The sequence below is a fragment of the Macaca fascicularis genome, chromosome 2, assembly GCF_037993035.2.
Source record: "Macaca fascicularis isolate 582-1 chromosome 2, T2T-MFA8v1.1".
In the NCBI taxonomy this organism is placed as follows: domain Eukaryota; kingdom Metazoa; phylum Chordata; class Mammalia; order Primates; family Cercopithecidae; genus Macaca; species Macaca fascicularis.
In genome coordinates, this window is record NC_088376.1 from 171,170,189 (window position 1) to 171,183,341 (window position 13,153).

General features: G+C 39.7%; 1 protein-coding gene across 45 annotated transcripts in view; it reads right to left on the reverse strand.

Moving 5' to 3' along the window:
- The window catches only part of PHLDB2 (pleckstrin homology like domain family B member 2), a 231,950-nt gene that overhangs the window by 51,993 nt on the left and 166,804 nt on the right, over positions 1-13,153 (reverse strand). For 40 of the 45 annotated variants that reach the window (XM_074033475.1, XM_074033496.1, XM_074033487.1 and 37 more), the window contains 3 exons: positions 7,648-8,031; positions 1,875-2,018; positions 666-803 (listed from right to left, as the gene is read on the reverse strand). In XM_074033475.1, the coding sequence (XP_073889576.1) occupies positions 666-803; positions 1,875-2,018; positions 7,648-8,031 (666 nt within the window). Of the gene's footprint in view, positions 1-665; positions 804-1,874; positions 2,019-7,647; positions 8,032-9,619; positions 9,733-13,153 lie in introns of those variants that run through there. The other 5 variants (XM_074033506.1, XM_074033503.1, XM_074033505.1 and 2 more) reach the window with 1 other exon arrangement.

The following is a 13,153-nucleotide window of genomic DNA, read 5'->3' on the forward strand; positions in this document are numbered from 1 at the left end:
ACTTTCCCTAATAGATATCAGCCACCATTCAGGTTGTGATCCAAAATGTATACACAGGACCTCTTCCAAGATAAGTGCCAACTGTGCTTCACAGATAGCTTTCTCTGGCAGTGTGTGAGACTACCCCCAGAAGAAAATTTTAGAAATTCCAATACATTTGTCAACAAGCAGTGCACTTGCATTGAAAACAATAGCAAGGCAAAGCGGGTGAGATGGATGGTTCTCATTCATCTGTTTAATAAACAGAAAAATGAAAAGAAATGAGGCAACCCTATTTGAATTTGCTTGAGCCATCCCTACAGGGCAGCAGTGGTAAAGAACTTCAGTATACTAAAAAAATTACTTAAAAAACACAATGGAATCAGAAAAGCAGAAAGGCCAACGAAAAAAGCAAACAAACAACTCACTCATCTCAAGTAGGATAAAGCTGCCAGGAACGTCGGCTCACAAATTATATGAGCTCTGCTTTCTCAGCATCAGCTGCCCAGTACCTGGCAGTTCTTAGTTTCTGACAATGTAAGATCTTAGGATTTTTCTCTAGTGCCACTGTCTCCAGGAACATGACACACAAATCCAAAACCACAGTAACCCATCCAACATTTAAATTCAATCTGGGACCACCACCTTGCCCATAAAAATTGCATCAGAATATAGTTTTCTTTTACCTTGGTCTTTTCACCAACAATGTTCTTTTCCAGTTCAGCTATTTTCCGGTTTAGATGATCCAAAATCTCCTTCTCCTTCATAAGTTCAGTTGTTTCAGATTTCTGTTCTCCATCCAAAAGAGCACATTCCATATCCAACTAAGGACACAAACCAAAGCTCAGAAGTGTTTCACCTTTGGGGATATTCTCAACTGACCACCCTAGAGATACATTTGCAACAGCTACAAATTTGTAAAAGTAATACTGTAGCAGCCAGATCGGGTGCCTGGGAACACTCCAGAGAGCCCATGTGAAATCAGGATTCCCATATAAGAAAGCTAGAGAGCCTAGAATATATTCACTAAAAGAACTAGTTATCTTATCACTTAACTTTTCTACTATAATCCCTCTTCGGCTCACTTCTCAAGGATATTTTGCCTATTTGCTTCGGCTCAAGATCAAGCACAAACCACCATGGGAGCAGCCACGTCTTTTTTTCTTTGTCCCTAGAGCATGGGAAGAGAAAGTTACCCCAGCCCAGCATGTGAGCTCTGCATTCCTCGCAATGCCAGCAGGAGGGGCTTCCAGCATCTCCACGCAAGACAACAGGTGAGCAGTCCCCTAACCACTTAAGGGCCTATTGGTATCATCTGTAAGGACAGACACACAGATCTTCCCTAGGCAGAATTACGTGCCCCTTCTCATGCCATGGGGGTAACATAAAAATTGCCACTGTCTTCTATTATGGTTATGCAATGTGTGTCTGTCTGCTCCCCGCTGGTTTCCAAACCTCTAGAAACCTGGATCTATTTTTGATCCGTGTGTGAATTTCATCATGGTGCCAATGTGATATCCAACTCACGGTAAAGCATGTTCAGAAAACATTTGCTGCATTTGACCTTGAAATGTAAATACAGGGCACCTCAGCTGACAGATCCTCTGTTAGGTCAGAAAGCACATACTAGTTAAGACAAAGTTGGTTGAAGATTCATAACGTACATTAAAGAGGGCTTAATATGTTTATCTCATCTGGTTGGAAAAAAAAAAAAACAGAAAAAAAGGAATGTAGAAAAAGGGTATTTTTACTCTAAACAGGGAACCCACTGAATAAATGGGTTTGCTTATGTTGATGTCTATGTATCTGGACTCCAAAGCCTGTGCATGAATGAGCAGCAATATTTTTAGGCTAAAGGAAAGCAAGAAAAAAGGGAAGAGGGTAAACAAGTTTACCTCTCTGTAAGATTCATCCATCTGATCATTTATGTCTTTGATTTTTTGTTTAAGTTCCTCGAGGTTGTTCAGAATGACCATCCGGGTTTCTTCCATCGCAGCCAACTCCTGAGATCTCTGTTCTTCACTTATACCCTCTGGGGTCTGCGATTAATCAATACAGAAATGGATTATTCACACTTCAGTTCTAGAATTTCCTAACTTGACTTGTAAACCATCCACAGGTCTAGTGTTTCACAGTCTCCATGCCTGTGTAGATTTTAAAAGCATCCCTGAAATTGCACGCTTGGAGCTCTGATGTGTTTTTCCCACATTATGCCATCCTCAGCAGTTAGGCTCTCAGGGGAGTTCAGACAAACCAATTTCAATTCATCAGTGCATATCCTTTTGAAGCTAAAAGAACTAAGAGATTACACAGATAAGAAAGGTGTGGTACATAGAGATTGAGATGACTTTTCCAAAGTTATAGAGAAAGTTCAGCGTAACAGAGAACTAGAACTGACAGAAGACTTGTGGCATCTTCCTCTGGGATCCCTTGGGCATGATGCTATGGTCATTACAAGCACAATATTCTCTCCCATCTTCCAGGGGAGGACATCTCCTACAAAAGCCTCTTGAATCTCTAGGCATACTGTTCGGTCTCGCTGCTAGGGTTATCTGCAAATGAGCATTCAGGCTTATGTATTTCCTTCTCAACACAAGTTAGAAAAGCAAGGGCACATTACTTTGGGGAGCCATAAAATGACTTAAAACTACACACTCAGTATTAAATTAATTGATGCTTCGTTTTTGTGTTAGTGCACTATTTCCTCTCTTTGTCCTATAGACCTTCTTGCTATATAGCATGTAAGACAATCCCTAAAACAGGACACTGGCCACCATTCGTAAAATAATTTCATGGAAAAACTGGTTCATCGTCAAGAAATAAGAAAGTCAAGAAACAAATTAAGTGAGAGAGTGCATAGTTACACTCCTGAATGGAGCGATGACAGATGCCCAGGGAAGAGGGCAATATTGTAGATCACACACATAGTCAAAATGTGACTGTTTATTGTTCAAGAAGAGAATGGAGTGAATTACAAATAGCCTCTTCTTTCTAGAATTTCAGGTTAGTTATCTTGGATATCACCTGGTAGAGACCAATCTTTCTATATATACTATATGTTAGTATGTTAGTATGAAAATATTATTTATTTAAATTATCCCTTTTTGAAAAAGTAGTTTTTTTGGATCAGCAAGTCAATAATTATACAGTTTCCCAATGAAAATTGAAAAAAGCAGCCCAGTTGAGTAAATTACTGAATATTTGTCACTAATTGTTAAAAAAAAACTTCGAATTAACCCTCCAAGAAAACCCATTAAGTTTAGTATACTTCACTAGGTTCACTTAATTTATTTGACAATTCTGATAATACATTTAAGAAGCCATCCATCATGTCATATTCTGTACTCTATTCACATTTATATTCTTTACTCTACTTTGTAGCTTTTTAAAGTGATTCAACGATTCAGCATTTAGTACCTCAGGTTTGTTAGGACGAAGGTAAGCAGCTCTTCCAAGCTTTGACATTTAGCCCTTTAATTGTCATCTTACATGCAATATATCTTATCAACTAATAAAACAACTGTTGACCTTTTTATCACAGACAATAAAGCTCATTGTCCTAATACTAAGGTGCCTGTTTTAAGCCGTGAGGAACGCCTGCAACAGTGAAATGGCATTCCAGAATCACTGTGAGTAATCCTGGCAGGAAAGCCTCACCAAGGGCAGTATCCTGTTGGGTCAAGATTACATATTAGGTTTCTACTTCCAACATGGCTTAAAGATACCTCTCTCACAGGTGGAAGCAAGGCATTAAGAAAAACACACAACAACAGAACAATCTGCAAAACTCTAAACTTTATAAGCATGTAGGGGGTAAAGATGGTTAATAGTGGGAATCACCTGCATAATTCAAAGTTTTTAGAAAGTTTATCACAATAGATATGTTTAATAATAGGCAACTTAAGAGTCTGTTTAGAGCAATAAATGCCATCTAGGAAACGTTTGTGTTTTTTTTTTCTAAGTTATTTATAAGAAGCAAAATCTCCAGGAAGTATTCTAAAACCAAACGCTTTATGATAGAATGGGGGTGAGGACAATGTAATCTCATTTATTCACCAAAGAAAACCAATAGAAAGCCAAGGTGTGGTAGCCACTGAGTAGCTTTCAGTTTTACAGTGACAGAGAACATTGTAATTTTAAACATATGCCCTTCATTTTAATTTCTCTGGGAATTTTTTTTTCCAGTAATGGACAGGAATCTAACAGTGACGTGTTTTAATAAGCACATTACACGTGTATGTGCATCCTCTAATATGTTATCTTTGGGGAAACTGGATCCACACAGGAAAGAGGAGAGATGTTAGGGGAAACGACACTTTCTGCTTGCCCCTTTTTCACAGATTTCTTCTTAAAACCCTTTTGCAGCCAAAGGAGAGAGGGGTGCAAAGGACTCAAAAGCAGAAAGATGAGCCACTTTCCAGACAACTTTTACCTCAAGAGGTGGTTCAGAGGCCAACTAAAATTAGCATATTTCCAAAGTCATCTGCATCTGTAAGTGTTACATAAAGCAAGTTCTTGATCGGTAACTCTCAGGTTTCCTATATATCATTAAGATTGTTTTGTATAGTTAAGTCAACTTACAGTGTTTTTCACACTCCTCTCTTCTCCATTTATCCCTAAATCGATTATTAACATTGTACTTTGTTAGGCAAATACTCCAGTGTGGAAATTAATTGAAGAGAAAGAGCATGCGAAACAAATAGGAGGTTTTTTTTTTTTTTTTTTTTTTTAAAGAATTTCCTATCTGCTGTCTCAAGTTAATATCTAACTTCAGAAAGTAATAAGTAAAAAAAGTGTTTCTTGGAACCCATCAGCCTCCCTCACTCGTACTCTTTCTACGCTGCTGTGTGGTAACCTGGGTGTCCTTGATGTTTCCTGCCTCTAAAGGATGCAGAGTCTTACCTCTCTTGCAACAACAGATGCTGCACTAAGCTTCAGAGGCCTCCTATTCCACAATTATATGCTTGAGCAATTAAAAACATCTGCCAAGATCTGCTCATGTACACACCAACAGCATTCTTGTCATAGCCCTCTCCAGGAGGAAACCTGTCTTCCAAAAGATAGTCTTTAGAGAGAGCACGCAGCTTAATGTTCTTAACAAAAAACTCGCAGATCTCCATAAAGGAAGAGCTGTGAAAAGATTTAAAATCAAAAGGAAGCCAAGGGTTTCTAAAGAAGCCCAATGGCTGATGAGGACAGCTCAACTTTTCAAGTGATGGGTCATTTACTGTGCCTGAACAGCAACAACTTTTGATCCCTCCCTGCCCCAATTTTCTTCCCTATCCTGGTTTCTAACCAGGAATGTTCAGAATTACTCTCCATTGAGAATTAGTAAGGTAAACACGGTCACTAGCAAAAAGAAGGGATGGGTAGGGCTCAGTGGCTCACCCTTGTCATCCCAGCACTTTGGGAGGCCGAGGCAGGCGGATCACTTGAGGTCAGGAGTTCGAGACAGGCCTAGCCAACATGGTGAAACCTCGTCTCTACTAAAAATACAAAAATTAGCCGGGCATGGTGGCGTGCGCCTGTAGTCCCAGCTACTCGGGAGGCTGAGGCAGGAGAATCGCTTGAACTGGGAGGCAGAGGTTGCAGTGAGCCTCGATCGCACCATTGCACTCCAGGCTGGGTGACAGAGCGAGACTCTGTCTCAAAAAAAAAAAGAAAGAAAAAGATGGGATTGTTCTCCAACATGTATTCAACAGTCCAAAGTCCTGATGTGTATAATGGAAAAACTCACTACGTAGATAAGGATTTCTGACTAGGAACATTCAGTGTAAAAGTCTTGCTGTAGCTAAACAAACACACAAACTCCCCTGAACAATGTCCATGTGATAAATTACTGCCAGGATTTAGTACCATGACAGTATCTTTCTCTTCAACAGTCAATGTGTCCTTCTCTTACAGCAAAAGATTAACTAAAGAATCTCACAGTTGAACTTAATAGTAACTGTGAATTAAGCAAATCAACACATTAATCCTACTTATTCCTAAATAAGAAAATCCACCTCGTGAATACGGTATCTGCTTTTTCCTTCTATTTACTATTTTTGTTATTCTAATTTTAGTCTAATAAAATTTACATCTTTCATTGTAAGCTCCTTCAAATCATTATTAAAAGTGGAGAAATTTAAAACCTAAATTGTTGTAGAAAAAAATTCTTAACCTGTGTGAAAAAAACGTAATAACAAAAGATTTTGGGGTTCTGAGTCCTGTAGAAAAAGAAAAAGAAAAAAACATTTAAAAAGATTTTTCCTTAAACTCCATTTAATAAATCCTCAAAGGACAACTTTTTTTTTTTTTTGAGACGGAGTCTTGCTCTGTCGCCCAGGCTGGCGTGCAGTGGCGCAATCTTGGCTCACTGCAAGCTCCGCCTCCCGGGTTCTCGCCATTTTCCTGCCTCAGCCGCCGGAGTAGCTGGGACTACAGGCTCCCGCGACCATGCCCGGGGAATTTTTTGTATTTTTAGTGGAGACGGGGTTTCACCATGTTAGCCAGGATGGTCTTGATCTCCTGACCTCATAATCCGCTTGCCTTGGCCTCCCAAAGTGCTGGGATTATAGGCATGAGCCACGGCGCCCGGCCAATGACAACATTTTTAAACCAACATACACAACCAGAAGACTAGTACTTATGTGTACAAATAAATCTTTTATGTCCAAAAAATATAAATAAAGTCAAAATAAAGACTACTTATGATAAAAGGCTAATCTGCTTACCACAAACAGCTCTTACTACTCAGTAAAATACAAGACAAATAAAACAATTAAAAAAATGGGTGAAGAACATGAATAAGTGGGTCAAATTACAAATAGTAACTAAAAATATGAAAAGATCCCCAACTTGATGCATAATTGAAGAAAAGCAAATTAAACTTCTATCAATTTGGCTAATTGAAAAATTTTGACAATATGCAACCTTGGCAAGTGTATGGAGAACAAGGTGTGCATATAAACTTAGTCAAAGTGTCACCTGGATATATAGGCTCTTTTTTTAATATGGTCTTTTGGAAGTACAGTTGGGAAATATTGAGTAAAATGGAAAATACACAAACTCTTTGACCCAGCAATTCCACTTTTAGTAAGTGATCCCACAGACACATTTGCAGAATTGTGCAAATATATATATGCTACAATATTTGCTGCATATGGATTTTATTAGCAAAAAAACCTGAAAATAAATGGTAGTTGCAAACAAAAGAAAAGCAATTGGTCATTAAAAAGAATGAGGTAGAGCTGTGTATACTAATATGGAAAGATGCCCAAGGCATTTAGTGAGGGAAGAAAAGTACAGAACACTATGTATGTGTGTCTGTCTATGCCTATAACAGCCACATATACACAGAAAATATTAGGAAGGCAGGTAAGATGATTTTAGCACCAGTTTTACACCTGCTTATTACTCAGGTGCACAACTGAAAGGGTGCAGGGAAAAGAGAAATGTTCTTGCTTTCTACTTTCTGTGCTGCTACATTTTTTTTACAGTGCAAATGTGTTACTTTACAGTAAACACCCTAATTTGCTGCACCTTGCTCAGCTAATGACCTCTTAAATTGAAACTTCACTGAAAACATTCTGGATAATCAGCATGATAAAATCACCAGTTTCCATGTCAAAGCATATGTACAGCCCTAGGCCTTAAATCCTAATGTCTTTGCTGGGCCAACATTACCTTTGGTAGGATACTTAGATAAGAGGATTCGCTGGAAGCTTTCGGAAAGGTGGAGGATGGTGGTGGCGGAGTCCGGGTGAGGTCGCTGAGTAGTTCATCATTCCTGGTGCTCCTGGGGGTAAAGAAGCTGGCACTGCTCTGAGTGAGACTCCCACAGCTTGCCAAGTCTGCATCAGGGAGGGAGTCTTTCCGGTGGCACCTGTATCTTGTGTCAGGGCTCAGGAGGGCTTCTTCAAACACAGACTCCTCATCAGAGAGCTGCAGCTTCTCAAGCTCCTTGTTGATTTTCTGCACATCTGCCACAGTGGTCCCAGTAGATAAGCGACTGTCAGGCTTTGTGTATTCAGCACAGAGACTGAGGATGGTCTCCAGACGCTGTCTCTCCTAGAACACAGAGAGGAGGGGGAGGTCAGGGGGTTTGTGAGAATGAACACAACTCCAAATAAAAAGACTGAAGAGGCTGGGACAACTGGTGCTGGCATTCCTTACATAAACCCACAAACACTTGGCTGGTGATGATTTTCATAATCTTTGACTGATGCATTTAAAGATCCAGGTGAAATGGGGTTTAACAATGCCCAACTTGCCTGCCAAACTCAATTCTGGCTTCTACTCTCTCCCCTTTATTGGTATATCACAGGCTGGCCCTAGCACACATCAGCACTCAGTAAGCGTTTTCATGACTTATCAATTCCCCCAGGTTTCTGAAGGGTGAGGTTAGGGAGAAAGACAAGGTCTTACTCTGTCCCAAAGGCTGGAGTTCAGTGGCACAATCATAGCTCACTTTAACTCCTGGACTCAAGTGATCCTCCTGCCTCAGCCTCCCAAAAGTCGCTGAGATTACAGGCACGTGCCATTGCACCAAACTCATTTTTTTTTTAAACCTCCATTTCCTGTCTATCCTCCTTCCCACCCTCTACTTATCTACCTTCAACAATATCTAGCTTTTTCATCACTACTGACTTAATATTTGTGCTTAAAATTAATTCTCTAACTTCTTAAATATTATCCTACTGTTAGACTGTGTGCTAGACCCACAAAGACAAAAACAGCTACTTATTGAATCTTTTAATTTAAAAGACTTATCTATGTCTTCAATTTTTTTTCTTGAAAATTTTGAAAATTTTCAAAACTTTTTAATGCCTGGTCACCATATAATGGTCTTTCTCTACTAATTTCTTATATAATTAAAATTGTAAAAAAGATAGAATGTTGCACTAAAATGAAGAACATTTCACATTAAGTCCAGATAGACTCGGATGTAACTCAAATTCAGAGGTCATTAAATCTTTGATTAATTTAGCTAGAAAATAAAATTTGTTTTTTAAAAATAAATACATAGGCCATTGATGTCTATAACATTACTACAATCTTACCAGACTCCCCATGCAACAGATAGATATTTATGATTTTGAACTTTAAGTTAATTATATAGTTTGTGAGCAACAGGATATAATTTACGAAATGCTTCTCTGCTTCTCATAAACCTAGACAGCATTGCTTAAGGTAGGAAATCTCAACATCTTTACCTTTCACGTTAATTCCAAGGCCAAAGTGAAAAAAGAACTAAAAACAAAAACCATCTGTTGTGATCACATTTACCACACTGAGAAGAGGCTTCACATGTTCTCCATAGAAAAACATTTTCCAAACTGCTTATCAGCAATAAAGCAGAAAAATATTAAGCATCACTGGACTGCTGTTCTCATTTCAATTGCAGCTAATTTGTAAAGACAAACTTTATAAGATAATTAGCTTTTTATTAGTTGATGCTATTAACAAGTAGAAAAGTCAAATAGAAGAGACCAACATAACTCCTTAGGTTCCATTAAATACATTACTTAAATGACAAGACAGATATTTAAGGTGTATCTGACTTACATTTGCCCTTTAAAGTAATCCCCCAACAAAAAAATAAAAGAGCAATAGCTTCATCAAAAGGACTAATAAACTAGTTCCTACAAGCTCGCACCTCCCTTTCACTGCCTGAACTTCTGGACTCCAGCTGCAGCTCCATCCTCATGGCCTCTTCCCACGGCAGGCACTCATAGCTACACACTCTCATCTTGGGCTCTTCTGCACCCTGTCCATCCAGGAGCCCTGGTACTTATTTATCTCTGCAGTTTCTACCAGCTGCCAAGCCCTGCCCACCTCAGCTTTATAGGGAGGAAGCGGGGGTGGGGTGGGGGGAACATAGCCTTCATTGCCTTATTTTAAACTTCTCCAACAATCTGGAAAAGTCTACAGGGGCATATGCAAAAACAACCTCCAAGAGCATACGTAAGGAGAGGGAGAGGGACAAGATGCTGCATTTTACTTCTCAATAGCGTCTATATTAGAGGCGAGTCTCTAAAGAAAAGTTCTTTTTCTGCCACTTAGGTAATTAAGTTGAAGCATCTAAACTCAGTCTTTCCTAATCTTTTTAGTATAACATGTATACATTAGCCTTGGCATAAACATTTGAGATTATCTGAAAGTTGTCCATTTCCAATTACCTGGGCACTAAGGTGTGGTGTTCAAAAGCATGAAAGATATTTCTGTCTCACCTGGAATACATAGAAAAATTCCTCCCACATGGCCTTCCCAAAATAGTTTCTTTTTCTGCCAGTGGTATTGCTTAATTCCAAAGGGAATAAATGATCCCAGCCTTAAGATGAATGCTATTTCAGACAGTGAAACGCAGTATTCAAAGGCTTGTGCACAGGAAGTTTGGTCTACTGGTATGTGTTTCTCTCTATTCTTATCACCCCATTCACAGCCAATCTGTCCAAGTTTGAATTACTGACACAGGCAGCATTGCTGCCCATGAGTTTAAAAGAAATCTAGGTTGCGCTGAGACACATTGGCCCTATACAAGCTGCACCAAAGAAAAATAAACTGATGTCCAAAGTGCGTCAGAAGAAAGTCTGTAAGGCATTTCAGAAAGCATTACAAGAAGCCTTTAAAGAAAAACTCTGAACAGAAATTACTCTCATAAGATAATTCTCCCTTCAGCCTTCTGCACTCTGGAGTCTTCTTCCTTCCATCATGCCAATAGCCTCCAACCTGTATGACCCAAATCCAGAACGACCATTCCAGACCAGAACCTTTCAAGAATCAGAGGGCACTGTTAATAATTATGCTGGAACCTCAAATGCAAACTGGGATTGGTCCTGGCAAACTGTGATGTCCGTCTCCCCACTTAAAACCAAACTTTCTTTGAAGCTTCACCTAATAACCTGCTATTTAATAAGTCGAGAGGCTGGCTGCCCTGAGATTTCCAAATCCTACCCACCTTTCCAAACCAGCAATCTTGTTCATTCTCTTGAAAAGTCACAAGTACAGAGTCTACATACCTTAATGGTCCAAAATATCAGTGCTAAGAATTTAGAAAATAGGTCATCTTGAATCAAATTATTTTACATACATTTTTTTTTTTCGCCCTTCCCATTTCTCCTTTTCTTCATCTCTATCTCCCATATATATCAAAGGAAGTGTTGAAGGAGACACAAGATTTTAGACAGTATACCTGAAGAAAACTGTGTGCAGTTTTTCACTTAGAGGTTAAAGGGGGAAAAAAAGGTGATGGGCTAGGGGTAAGTTTTTTGACCTCTGAGCTTTTTTCCATCTTTAGAGGAATGTGTGTGACACTGTTCCCACTGTAGATTCACAGCCCTCAGGAGAGGGTACCATCCATCTCTCATACCCATCCAGGGCCCTTGTAACTAACACCAACTAGTCTAGGTCACAGGATGGTACACATACTGCACAAATACATACATTATGCAGAAAACCAACCGCTGACACTTAAGCACAGGTGAAATCTTTGCTAAAAACCTTTTGTTATAACTAAGTATGTTGGGTCACGTATTACTTAAAATAAAAGGTCAACCTTTAATTTTTAGATATAATTTAGTTGAAATGGGATTTTTTTTAGAAGGACCTACTGCAACTGGTGTGACCATATGTTTATTGCAGCTCTATTCACAGTAGCAAGGACTTGGAACCAACCCAAATGTCCATCAATGATAGACGGGATTAAGAAAATGTGGCACATATATACCATGGAATACTATGCAGCCATAAAAAAGGATGAGTTCATGTCCTTTGTAGGGACATGGATGAAGCTGGAAACCATCATTCTCAGCAAACCATCACAAGAACAGAAAACCAAACACCGCATGTTCTCACTCATAGGTGGGAATCAAACAATGAGAACACTTGGACTTGGGAAGGGGAACATCACACACCGGTGTCTGTCGTGGGGTGGGGGGAGGGGGGAGGGGGGAGGAATAGCATTAGGAGATATGCCTAATGTAAATGACGAGTTGATGGGTGCAGCACACCAACATGGCACAAGTATACATATATAACAAACCTGCACGCTGTGCCCATGTACCCTAGAACTTAAAGTATAATAAAAAAAAATACATTCAATAACTGGTGTGACTTGATTTCTCTCTTCTGTTAGCCCCAGGACTTCAATGTCTCCATAACCTTCAGTTCAACAAAGGTCTACTAACTTACTTATTGTCTAGTAGCATGCTGGGGATCCATAAATGAAAAAAGATGGCAAGATGAAAAATTTTTTCTTTTTTTTCCTGAGACAAAGTCTGTCAGTGTCACCCAGGCTAGAGCACAGTGGTGCACTCATAGCTCACTGTAAGCCTCGACTTCCTGGACTCAAGGGATCTTCCCACCTCAGCCTCCAGAGTAGCTAGGACTCCAGGCATGCAACCTTGCCCAGCTAATTTTTTAATTTTTTGGAAGAAAGACGGTGTCTTGCTATGTTGCACAGGCTGGTCTCAAGCTCCTGGACTCAGGCAATCCTCCTCTCACCTTTGCCTCTCACATGACACACTGCACACAGCAAAACATAGCATTTCTACCCTCAGTTCTTTAATAGGAGGCACAAATAGGTGATCAGTTATAAAAGCAGTGACAACAGAAGTTTATAGACAACTATGAGTTCAGATGGAGAAACAGTACACAAAAATTACAGAAAAACAAATTTGAGTCCTCAAGGATAAATATGCGTCTGTCTGGTCTACTGGGACACTGGGTTGGGCAGGGCATTTCCACAAAAGCACCACAGAAGCAAAGGCATAGAGCTGTGGCATATCATGGTATGCTCAGAGATAAACCACTAGTATGTGGCTAGAGAGATGGGGTCTTTTGGGGGAAGAGGGATGAGGTACCTGCACAGAAAAGGGCCACATGTCTTCCTCTTAGGGATTAAAACAACCCTAAAGTAAGTTTTGGAAACAACAAGAATCAGGAACCCTGGTCTAAAAGTGAGTGGCGGAATGAGAAAAGCTGGTGCTGACAGCCAGTATGCAGACTTTCCAGGATTCCATGTACAAACCCTGATGTTTCAATTAGGTAATGACAGAAAGGAGGGAAAACAGAAGCAATGGCTCAAAGTCGGTTATATGGGTCTGTCTGTTTTAGAGATAAATCCTTGAGGGTAGTAACTGGGCTATTACGATCAGTTCACCTCTTTCTGGACACAGGGTAAGATGGCTCC